This window comes from Abrus precatorius, unplaced genomic scaffold (genome assembly GCF_003935025.1).
Source record: "Abrus precatorius isolate BTA unplaced genomic scaffold, Abrus_2018 Scaffold11, whole genome shotgun sequence".
In the NCBI taxonomy this organism is placed as follows: domain Eukaryota; kingdom Viridiplantae; phylum Streptophyta; class Magnoliopsida; order Fabales; family Fabaceae; genus Abrus; species Abrus precatorius.
In genome coordinates this window covers 26,300,240-26,313,133 of record NW_020874303.1, presented here as the reverse complement: position 1 = coordinate 26,313,133, position 12,894 = coordinate 26,300,240, and the positions used below count along the sequence as shown (strand labels likewise).

Here is a 12,894-nt window from a genome sequence, read left to right as displayed (position 1 = left end):
AATTAAAATTAAAACAAAATAAGATGAGGTTGTTCCGTACACTTTCTCTAAAACGAATTCGTCCCGTACAGAATTTTTGTTTGCCTTCTAATTGTTTCATTTTATTAATATATATTTTGTTTATAGGCAAAAATTTAAATTGTGTAGATGTGGAATTATGGATAGAATTTGGTGCTATAATAGCTCACTGCACTTTAAAATTTCATAATTTACATGTTATGTCTCTCACTATTTATTTTATCGACTTTTCATATGTATATTTAAAGATACATAATAAAAATTTAAAGTAAATAAATTTTCAAGTTCAATTATATTTTTAATTGTTATAAAAGCTATATCCTTTATGATAAGTTCTTAATTTTTTTTCTTAAGATTCAAATTCTAACTTGTTTAAAATGTCAAAATTTAATTTTTATCATCAATTTTATTTTACAATTTATTTAGAGTTTAATAAATTATGAAAAATATATAATAAAAATTAATATTAAATTAAAAATGAATGATTAACTTTAAAATTAAAATAATTTTAATAAACAATATAAATAATATGAATAGGTAATTAAAAAAGATAAATGAGTAATATTAATACATAAAAACAAGTGAATATATATATATATATATATATATATATATAAATATTTTTAGTTATTTTAAAAGAGAAATGAAAAAATTAAAATCAAAACACCTTAAAAGTTATTTTTTTTAACACTAAAAATAAAAAATAATTTTCAAATTTACTTTTAAAAACTTAAGTTTACAAATAATTTTTTATTATTTTTTATTTATAAAATAAGAAATTATATTTAAAAAGAACAAGCAATAAACTCTTAACTTTTGAAAAGTTGTATTTTTTAAAATATTTATTAACTAACTATTATTCAATTGTGAGGAATAGTGATAAGAGTGTGCGCTGAATTTTAGAACTCAAAAGATTGATAGTTATTCATTGCATTGTTAAGGAAAAAATGACACTAATATTCTCAATCTCACCCATCTTAATTACACAAAAGAAAAGCTCCTTTCTTTACACTTTCCCTTTAACCCCTCTTCAAAATTTCCAAACACAGCAAAAATTAACATAAAAATAAGATGTTATTTAATCAAAAGTGCAGCATCAGCTTAACAAGATAATATTAACCCAACATCTACAAATATTTTTAACATATGTTTACTCTTAAGCATCAAGCAATCAACCATCACTCTCTATTTATTATCAATTTTAAAATATTAATTATTGAACAATAACATTTTAAAAATATTTTTAAATGAGATTATTTTTAGATATTAGTTTTTAATTTTTATCATACATGTAATGTTTTTCCGATGTTAGGTATTTATTTTTTAATCTAATATTAAATTAAATTTAACATTTTCATAATTTATTTTAGCTTTTATTTAGCAAAGTAACTTTTTATCAATGATAATTATAAATTTTAATTTTTTTAAAAATATAATTTATTTTTATTATTTATTAAAAAATTAATATAATTATACCCTTGTGATATGCGAGAAAAATATTAGTTTATATTTCTTTTGTTTGGTATTAAATTAGGTTAGAATGGCGGCATAACTATTCATAGGGGAGCCTAACCCTAGCTAGTTAGCTATCACGTTATTTCTGCAAATGCAAATTTTAAAGCTTAATTAATGTATGCGTATAGGTTTCGCTAACATCGTTGACTTGTATTTATTTCTCATGAGGAACTTTTCCACAACCAATTAGGATGTGCTTAGATTTTGACAAAATTAATCTAAATTTATTTTAAATTTAATTATATGAATTAGATTTAAAATTATTTTATTATATTTTTTTAAAATTAGTTTAAAATTAATTTTAAAATTTAGATTCAGCTTAAAATTAATTTTAAATCCAGTAAAACATACCATAAATATTTTTTATATTATTACTAAATTATTATATTAAAAATAATTAAATTTTATAAAAAATGTTAGTAATATAATTTTTTTTATTTTTTTAAAAAATTTATCTTAGTCTTTTTTTTATTTAATCTGATTCATAATGAAATTAGGCTCTAATCTTAAAAAAAAATTGGAATACTATTTCAATAATATATTTTTGTTAACAAATATTTAAAAGATATTAATTAATTTTTTTTATATTTTATAATTATTGAATATATATTAAATTGTGGTTATTATTATTTTTATTTAATTTTTTAAGTTTATTTCTTCTCTCGTTAATCATTCACATAAAATTTTTTTGCAGAAAAATAAAAAATATATATTTATTATTTAACAAAATAACAAATTTAACAATATTTTTTATTTGCAATAATGTCAAATAAAATATCATGAGAATATAATATTATGTAAATTATTTATTTATTTTTTAAATTTGTTATGTCATTCTATTTATTTAAATAAATTTTATTAATTTATAAAATAATAATAATTTTTATTTAAATAATAATAATTTTGCATTAAAATTATGTTTATGAGTCATATTGTATTTATTAGAATTTGAACTCAATATCACAAAATAATATACATTATTTTAAAATATGAAAATATTTAACATTTTAATTTAGTAATTAAAAATATAAAAAATACAAAGATGTAAAAATATTTATTATAGTGATTTTAATATTATTTTAACATTTGTACTTTTTTTATTTATCATTTACATAAAAATTATAAATAAAACTTAATTTTTTAAAAATAGTCTTCTTATTAATTTTTTTAATTATATTATCATCTCATATATATATATATATATATAGTTATTACATAAATTTTGTGTTAAAAATAAAATAATATTTAAATTAATTTAATTTAAATGTGCACAAATGGTATTAGACTAACCACGAATCTTCCGAAATTTGAGAATACACTTTTCACCTGGCGTAACTGATATTCCGACTTAACGCAAAGGATGGGATTGAAACCTATTGCATAGACTCCACAAAAGATGTGCTAAAACTGATTTTAAGAAAATATAATCTAATTTTGTAAAATAAAATTTAAATAATATCCAGACAAAAATAAAGTAGATTAGATATTTTATTTAAAAAAAAAATTAAATTTTTAAATCCAATTTATCTTGAATTGTAGACTGGACAGTGGACTTAGTATCTAGATTTTGTACCCACTCCTGCGACCAATGTTTTCTATTTGCAATTTTTGTTCCTAATGGAATGGTTAACGGTGATAGATAATGTTAAAAACCAAAAACAATACTACAATTTTTAGGGGTCTACATAATCATTATACCGATAAAAAAAAGTTTAAAATTATAAAAATTCAATAGTTGAAATAAAAGAGCGATATTTTATAATTTGATTTGTGTTTTAATAATTACTATATTACTAACGTTTCTCATCTCCCAATAGTCAATTACTTCTTTATCTACGAAAAATCTACAGCAAGCTTTAATTCAAGCAATGATTGTTGCTTCTTGCTTGCACTTAGCATGGCAATAGGAAAAAGACCTCTCGTCAGATTATACCTAAGTTCAATATACTTTATTAAATGTGTTCATATCATTTTTACAGAGTGATGATAATCTTAATTTAAAAGATTTTTAATATGTATGATATCACACATGATAAGCAACTAATGAATAATATATTTTTTAAAATTATCGTATTTAATAATATTAATAGAATGAATTACAATGAATTGAGTAATTATTAATAAAATTTATTATATATATATATATATATATATATAAATTTTTATCATTATAATATTGCATACAATTAAATTATTATTATTTAAACTATTAATAGTAAATATAATTAAATACTACATCTAATCTTATTTATCAGAGTTTATAATAAATTTTTATTATATAATATAACTGAATTTAATTAATATATCAATAACATTAAATGTTATAGTTTTTAATAAAAATATTATTTATTAATTTATTATTAATTATGTTTTGTTAATGACGCAAGTGTATGCTCTCTCAAAAATGGAGGCCACCGGAAGGTTATTATTAAACTAAGCATTTATTTCAAAGTGGTTAGAAACACTAATAAACGACATTTTTAATATGAGATCATATTTATTCGTATAATATATATATATATATATATATTTTATTTGTATGAATTTATATAATATACATCAACAATTTAATTTTAATAAAAAAACTTATCTTAACAAAAGTTAATCTAAGATCAAATTATTACTAAATAACATTTTTTTAGAGTAAGTTGTCTAAACGTCATTTAACAACTTAAGATATATCTATTATTTTTGTTATACATATTTAAATTTTGATTAATCTAAAAATAATAATACAAAATTTGGTGTTGGTGGGAGGGACGGGCATGAATGATTGGTTATAGCTATTCTTAAATTTCTTTGAATACCACTCGTGATATTTTGTTTACAACATTGGAATTAAATAAGAATAAGTCAAGCGGCTTATCGATAGTCTACGATTTAGTTCATACTTAGGTTAAATTGTTTTCAACTAAATCATAAATAATATTATAACATTAATAATGATTTCTTGTATTATTTTTTATTAAAATATTTTTTAATTATTTATTTGATGATATTTTGTTAACTTATATAAAATATTTCATTATAAAAATCCACTTCCAAGAAAGACATTAAAAAAAAAAAGCATATACTAAATAAATATATTAAATTTGAAAAAAAAATTCGAACATGTTTAAGATGAAAATTATCTTGTCCTAATTCCGACCCTAATTAAGCCATGCTTTTAAAATACAGCAACTGCAATCTACCCATTATTGTACGTTTTATGCATAAATGCACATTACTTCATTTGCCAAAGTTGTTGCAAGTTGCAACCACAAATTAGGAACTTAATTGCTACTATAGGTTAAAAATTAGAGTGGAAATAAACATTGATAAATGTCATTTTCTTGCTCCACTTTTTTACTTTTTAAGTAGAAAAACTCGTTTTTCTTTTCACTAGAAAAGATAAAGCGAACTAAACCGTATTCAGTATACTATTTCAGATATAAATGTATATTAATATAGAAAAATGGCAAACCAATATTTTGAAATTTTGATATAAACTAGATCCATAGATTTATAAAGGGAAATTGAATTCAAATTTGAGTGACCTATTTGTTTAAAATTAAAATAAATTTTAAAGTTAAAAATAATTTTATTTATATACTCTTTTTAATACGTTGTTAATTGACCTGTATAGAATTTTATATTTTTTAGCACAAATAGAAGTGATAATAAGTCTAGCCATGCTAAACTTTATAATCTTTTGTTTGATGACTAGTAATGTGAGATGAAATACTTCTTATTTAGATTTAAACATGTTCATTACACGTTATTATTGCAGATGCCTTGATAAACATATATTTTATACATGTTGAATAAGATTGAAATGCAACTGACTATTGACTAGGATTGAAACGTGTACTTTTCATAAACAATTGGGCCATGTGGGCACATTATCTACTGTTGAATGATTAAGACTCTCTAGCTCGATCCCTTTCTTGATATTTTAACTAGTAAATTTGAGAGACATAGCATGTAAAAAATAGAGTTTAAATCTTATTAATTATATGCAAAAAGTGAATTCTTAATTCCTTCTCCTCCAACCTCCGTATATCCCTTTTCTTAAATTAAAAGAAAAAAACTGTCTTATGTAATAAAAGTTTCAGACTTATAAATTTGTCATAAATTAAAAATTATGTTAATAAGATGATTATAAGTTTAAATTATTAAAGTATTTTAGACAAATGAATTGTTGAAGTTTAAGTTGAATCTACTCTCTAATATTAGAGTGCTTTTACTCTAAATCTTAATACTTTAGTACGTTTTGCATTAAGTAAATCCTAAACTGAAGTAGATTTCATACTTTCTCACGGTCAGGAACGAGATTTTGATAACGTTGCTTGGCTCACATGCAAACTTGCAATGTATGAACAGTACAGTAAATTTGTACCGATAGACGTTTAGCAACCTAAGGGAGAAAAGGTCATTTTATAAGGGTTTTTTTTTTACCTTGTTTTGAATGTGTAGAAAATGTTAACATGCAATTAATATAAAATTATTCGACATCTTTACCTAACAATTACTTCAGCTTTAAGAATAGTTAATTTGTTGATGATATGACCAAGGAGGCTGCTCATGAAATAACTTAGAAAAAAAAATTACAAAGAGAATTTTGTTTATTAATATCAGTAAATGTTGATGAACATGGTTAATGATTTTTCAAAATATCAAGGAAGATGAATATTAAGTGGATAGGATAAAATCATGATGGGTAAGATAAAATAGTTGAATAAAAATAGGATATGATAAAAGTATAATAAATTTTTATTATATTCAATTTTTTATACATATCTGATAGAAAGGAAAAAATGATATAAATATACAGAAGATAATAAAATTATCCTTTTTATCTATATTTATTAAATTAGAAGTAATAAAATAAATTATAAATATTTTAGGAAGACAGTTGCTATTCTTTCCTTTCTCTTGCAACTCAATCATATTTTTAGAATAACAGATACGCTAATTCAATAGAATATGATATATAATTGGATAAATTAATTACATTCTTGTAATTCAATTGCAAATTAAACATATTCTTGAGATCTTTTGATCATTCCTCTTAGAACACTAATTTAAAGTACTAATTAAAAATGATAAATTTATATTGGTATTTACGTCAAATTGCATAACAAATCAGGAAATCAGGTATATTTATTATTATTCTTAACAAAAATTTAAATTTGTTAACTACTACCCTAAAAATATTGGTTAGCATTTGTTTAAAAATAGATTCTCCTATTTTCCTCGTTAAACCCAAAGAAACGAAGGAACGAAAACGACCCAAGGTTGATTTGATCTCACAAACCATACTGAAAAAAATGTGGGAACAATAATTATAATAGCAATCAAAATATATGATATTTGGTACACTTCATCAAAGCTTCCGAACTTAACTGGCAGCTAGCTAATACCAATTACATTGACATTGAGAAATAAATTTCACCACTATTGGAATATGCATCCCTCATGCGCAAATTTGAACTTAATAAAATTAACAGCTTCACAAATCACTTGTAATATAACATCACTTGAAAATGTACTTGACAATACCGGGGATATGAACCTTCATAAAGTAATCGTCCCAATCAATCTGTTTGGTATCGAAGTAAAACAAATCTGTCTCTGTCCCACTTTGTCTTGCTGCCAATCGCAACTTCTCTGTGTTCATATCATCAAATCTGTGTTCATAACATTAATTCTTTGTCTCAGTTTATACCTCATAAAGTCATATGTATGTTAATATGTGAGTCTATGACTAACATGCTAACTATACTGAACGAAACGTGCATTGAAACTGAAGCATGAAGCAATACTTATAAATTATATCACTTACACCCCATCAAAGAACATATATGGCCTGTAAAGTTCCACCAACCGCATCACAACTTGGATCTTCCTGTTGAGCTCAAGATACGTTCCCTCAAAATACTTGCAAAATGCTGTATTGGCCAGCTTTAGTCCCTATTAAATGCATAAGTTGTCAGCAACCCTTGTTAAGATTAGTGATGATGATGATGGTCATCAATCGATTATACCAAAACCTTAAGATATAATATCATGAAATCAACTATCCAAAAGCTTGAATTGTTAGGTGAAGAATATGAATGATTTTATATTGTTTTAAATAAGTTTGTGTTTTTTTTTTTGGCAAAACTTTACTTTCATTTTTTTAAATTTTAATATCTAATTTTTTTTACATTAAATACTTATAGTTTATAATGATAATAAGATTATCATGTGTTGATTTTTTACTTTAGTGAGAGAAACTAAAAATACTGAATTTAAAAAAAAATAATGATTTAAATAAAAAATAGAAATTGAAATTGAAATCTTGCGAAATATAGAGATATATTTAAGCATTTGATATTGTATTTGCATGTCTAACGCTCTTAACAATGATGGTAACTAAGTAGGGGTATTAACTAGATAGGAACCTTTAATGGAAGCAAGTAGCGAATGAACATATATCTCCGGAAGCTAGCCATGTCGGTCATTACGTTTACTTTGCCAACCTTTACAGGAGTTCCATCCTTGTTTATCCATGGTTTTGCCGTGAAATATCTATATCCATAGTCTTGGAGATTTGCGTATGTGAGTGGATTTCTAACTGAGGAACCCACATGATATACAACATCATTTGGCTGATTTGCATGAGCCACCATGATCACTAGCATTGCATTCACCACCATGTCAGCTGGTACCTGTTTATTAAATTTACGGTATTAGTCTATTAGATGAGATCAGAATCGCAGAAATCAGAACAAAGTAACAATGAATATTTCATGCAGTAACTCACCACATCCACAATTCCGTTGATATTTCCAAGGAAACATGTCAATTTTCCTTTCCCATAAGCAACAGCTAAACTGTCTATAGTTCTGTCACAAACACAAAAATAAAACAAAAATCCATTATGAGCTTACATCTTCACTTTCACATATGATTATGTTGTACAAAAATTTCCCATTTTCTTGCAAATCACATACATGTATGATATTGTCCACTGTCATGTTTTTTTAATTGTGATCATAAAATTTGACCAAGTATTCCTAAATGAGCGTAATCATTAGATTATATTTTTAGTTTGCAATATATTTTCTTAACATTTGCTTTGTACTTACGAATTAAATTTAGTTATGATTTTTTAATATATATATATATATTAAAAAATCATCTATAAAGTTGGTCCATCTGTTAAAAATATATGCATGACGTTTATGTAAGCAGAAGATTACTTTAGCACTCGATCAAGATTTTAGGGAAAAAAGTGAAGGTTCTAGTAGTATTTTCAATTCACAAATTAAATGCAAGTAATTGCTTGAGTAATTGATATGGGTCACACACCCTAAGTTTGGACCACAACAAACTCCTTTAGCTAGCACTCGTAATCATGTTATCTTTTTTATTAAATTATTATTAATAGAAAAACTGAAGAGAGATGCAATATTTAATATGATAAAATAAAATTTTGATTTACCTTATACCCTCAGCCCAACCAGGGAAAGGTTCTTTTAATGTACTTGTGACGATAGTAGGACGCATAATAACAACGGATAGGCTTCCTTTTAATTGTTCCACAAGCATCTCTCCTACTGCCTTCGTAAATACGTATGTATTTGGCCATCCATACACCTTTGCCCTGATCATAAGAAATACCAAATAAATACAATTATATGGTTAGTTTCTTCTGGTTATTATAATTTCCTGCAATCCAATCCCTAACGAAATAAAGAAATAAACTTAACCTCAATTATAAAAATATAATAAATATATTTCTAATTAATAAAATTTTACTATTATTAATTTATTATTTTCCGCTTTAAAAATTAGAATTAACAGAATTATATAACATACGACTTAGCGGGAAAAGAAACCATAATCTATCTATCATCAACTCATAATACCTTTTAGCTTAAATTATTAATTGTTTAACTTTTGATCTCGAACAACAAACTCCAATGAGTCAATGGGTTCTAGTTAGGATATTATAGTCTCCATCATGATGTTTCACTATTTACATGAAACAAAGACTTGGTTGGTGCTTATCAAGAAGAACACCAATTGTGGTTCTCAGTTTTCATGCCACGTCGAACCATTCATTGATTGCACATGTGCTTGTGCATAATGTTTCTTATCCATCCCCAGGATATTACAAACTTGTAAGATTGACAAGTACAGAAATGTTGACAACATGTTTTTACAATATATTTTTTAAAATTTATTTAAATTATTTTAAAAAATTAATCAACAATAAAAAATATAAAGAGTATATTTAGAACAATATATTGTTAACCTTCTTCTTGACAAATAAAATTAGATATGGTGTGGTGTCTATCTCTTTTGGTCCCAGTCTTTTGGCTCCTAATATCCAGGGGATAACACGTACCTGTGGGTAGTTAAACTTAAATGTATATAGTGGGACGCTACCCTAACTTATTTACGTCAATTTATTCGCAAACGTTGGTTCAAACCCTGTACACGTGACACACATATTTATGCGTGGGTCCTATAATCACTTGTATAGTAAATTCATTCAAACAAAATAGTGTGTAAGAAACTGGAAATTATTATTGTTTCCAATGTATATTTTATAAATGATCACACCATGCACTTGAACATCTGTCATCTGGTCCCTTCTTGTTCCGAAGACCCAAATTATACTGTGTTTAGAGCTAATAGGCCACTGATTAAAGATTACCGTGTTTGGAAAGCAAATTGGTTGCAAATTGTTTAGAGTGCGACATGATAGTATATAAAGTACAAAAATTACATATTATTTCTTAAAAATCAGAAATGCGGGCCAGACTTGTTTTTTTAAGCATATGATACATTAATCTCTAAAAAGGACAGTTAACCAATATTTGTGATTTTTATCAACTAACATGAATTTTTTACATTTTTATTAATGGCTGATATGTTCTTCCCGTTAAAATTTTTCAGGATATGAATTTGAGTGTTTTATCTTAATTAAATCAATTATGATAAGTAATTAAATTATGATCCCAAATGAACCAACATACGTTAGCTCAAGTATTTAAGCAAAGATGCTAGTGAAGAAAAAGAAGGTAACTTAAGTTATACCAGTTCAGTGGTATGTAGATTTTTACAAACCTGCTAATACCTAGGTCCTTCATGGCTATTTTAATTTCACGCTCTGTGGCTCCTTGCTCTCTTAGTTCACCCAATTTGTCGCAAACTATTTTCTTTTCTGCGTCGATGTCTAGTCCATCCACTCCATTTAGTGAATCGCCAAAGTGATATGGGTCCTCTAATATGAGTCCACCTCTCTCACCACACACATAAGCTGAAATTGTGGTGTAACATGTGCTAATCAATGAGACTAGTACTTCTTAAATTCATATTGACATTGACATAATTAAAACTAACCTGTTGATACATGGATAAGTACTTTGAGTTTAGTACATTGTTTAGCGAAGTTCATGACATGTTTAACTCCGAAGGTATTTAGATCCAACGCTATATCGTACCTACATAATCAAGGTAGAAAAATAAAATAAAGAAAAATCTATGGTACTAGAATAATGGAAATATTACATTAATAAAAAGAATATACAGTGAATCACATACCTTTCATCAAAGTTAGTAGTTGCTGCCAAATTGACAATAACATCTGTCTGATTGCAGATCTCTTCCCTTAGAAGGGAATCATTCAAACTCAAGTCCTCATAAGTAATGTCCCCCGGCACCACGGTCAATTTTTCCGAAATAAAGGACTTAAAATTTGCACCCAGTTTTTCCTTTAGCACATTAAACAAGTCCTTTGCTATGATCTAAATGACAAAAATATATGTTAAGAATGTATTAGCCACAAAATTAACTAATTGGCATGGTGAGAAAATTAAATGACAAAAATATATATTAAGAATGTATCAGCCACAAACTTAACTAATTGACATGGTGTGCTCTCACTTATTAATTAATGATTGGGACTAGCTTCAAAACGATATGAAGCAAGCCATCTATGTACGTGAAGTCTTTATCTCATACTTAAGTATAATCATAAAGGCGCACAGTAATTAAGTACTTAGAGATTGGGAAAAGCTCAAAAGAATGTTAGGATAAGGAATACAATCAAAATATTTGTTAACCCGCTCTCAATTATCAATCACTTTATTTTATAAAAACATTAACTCATTTTTCAAAAACAAAACTGGTATGTTAATTTTTGAACCAGTTAAATTGATTTTTCAGATAACGAACACTAATCCGTTAATATGATATGAAATTATTTTGCCTCAAAGCAGTTATATATATGACAAATTGACTTCCAGGAGTTCCTAGAAAAATCATAGGGTAGTTTTATGACGAGGGAAAAAAAATCCAAGAAAAATACAACTTCAAATTTTTTAGGGCCAACTGCACCGGTAAGCTATATATACCCATGCATGGCATCTTTCTGACCAAACAAAGATATGAGGAAGCGAAAATTCGAGAATGCGGAGAATGGCATTGACTTTCCTGCGCAATGCAATAATGATAGTAGCAGTAGTAAATACTAATATAATAGTAATAATATCTAGAATTTACCCTTACGCATGACATATGTGGCACCAAACAAATAAGTGAGAAAGTGAAAGATGGAAAATGCACATAAGAACACTGGCTTTGCTGCACATCGATCATTTTGTACAGTATACATAACAAAATGGTAAATATATAATATTGGTGCATTTACCTCATTGTGCAAGCGATGAGAGGCAGATTTGGCATCAGAAGCTCTTAAAAGAAGAAAGAGCTTCTTAACATTTGGTTGAACCCTCAATATCTTCTCCAAGAAAACTATAGAACATATACAATCAAATTAAGATATCACCAATAGACAAAAAGCACATGCACACTAGCACCCTTGAGGGAGAGAGAGAGAATATGCATACTTTTGGCAAGAAATCCAGTGGCTCCAATAATTAAAATGGTCTTGTCTTGAAGAAAATTGAGAATGCTTCCAACCTCCATTATTAGAGAAAAAGTGTGTATATATGAGAAGGCAAAAGAACCAAAGTGGGTTCTCAGATGAAACAGGCACAGGCACAGGCACAATGGTGTGGGTGGAATCCAATGCCAGGCATTTCATATAAGCAGGGAAACAATCATAGAGCAATTATGAGATTGGCTGTGGGTAAGCTGTTGGTGATAGTGAAGTAAAGGCTTTTTTAAAAATAAAAAATAAAAATCTTCTCTCTCGTTTATAAATGAAGCTAATTATTAAATATTTTAATGGATGAAAGATATTCCTAGTTTCATATTGGCACTAGAGAAAGAGGAGTGGGAGATGGGGCTGTAGGAGAAGAATAGGTTACATAATTCAATTAATTGCTCAGACATGTATACAAAGAAAGGCTTGGTATGTTA

The 12,894-nt window shown here is 26.0% G+C and overlaps 1 protein-coding gene across 1 annotated transcript; it reads right to left on the bottom strand.

The window, feature by feature from the left end:
- Nucleotides 1–6,992: 6,992 nt before the first annotated feature.
- Nucleotides 6,993–12,680, bottom strand: LOC113856075 (fatty acyl-CoA reductase 3-like). Its single transcript, XM_027487711.1, has 10 exons — nt 12,420–12,680; nt 12,221–12,324; nt 11,113–11,315; nt 10,912–11,012; nt 10,636–10,828; nt 9,002–9,163; nt 8,321–8,402; nt 7,959–8,225; nt 7,358–7,485; nt 6,993–7,202 (listed from the first exon to the last, which is right to left on the bottom strand). The coding sequence occupies exons 1-10, from the start codon at nt 12,496–12,498 to the stop codon at nt 7,049–7,051; spliced, it is 1,473 nt and encodes a 490-aa protein (XP_027343512.1). The 5' UTR covers nt 12,499–12,680; the 3' UTR covers nt 6,993–7,048.
- Between the last annotated feature and the right edge of the window lie 214 nt (nt 12,681–12,894).

Coding starts and splice junctions, on each gene's coding strand:
- LOC113856075 (XM_027487711.1), bottom strand. CDS start 12,498: ATGGAGGTTGGAAGCATTCTCAATTTTCTTCAAGACAAGACCATTTTA. Junction 12,325..12,419: donor CACTGGATTTCTTGCCAAAA/GTATGCATATTC, acceptor TATGTTCTATAG/TTTTCTTGGAGAAGATATTG. Junction 9,164..10,635: donor AAGGACCTAGGTATTAGCAG/GTTTGTAAAAAT, acceptor TCTTATGATCAG/GGCAAAGGTGTATGGATGGC.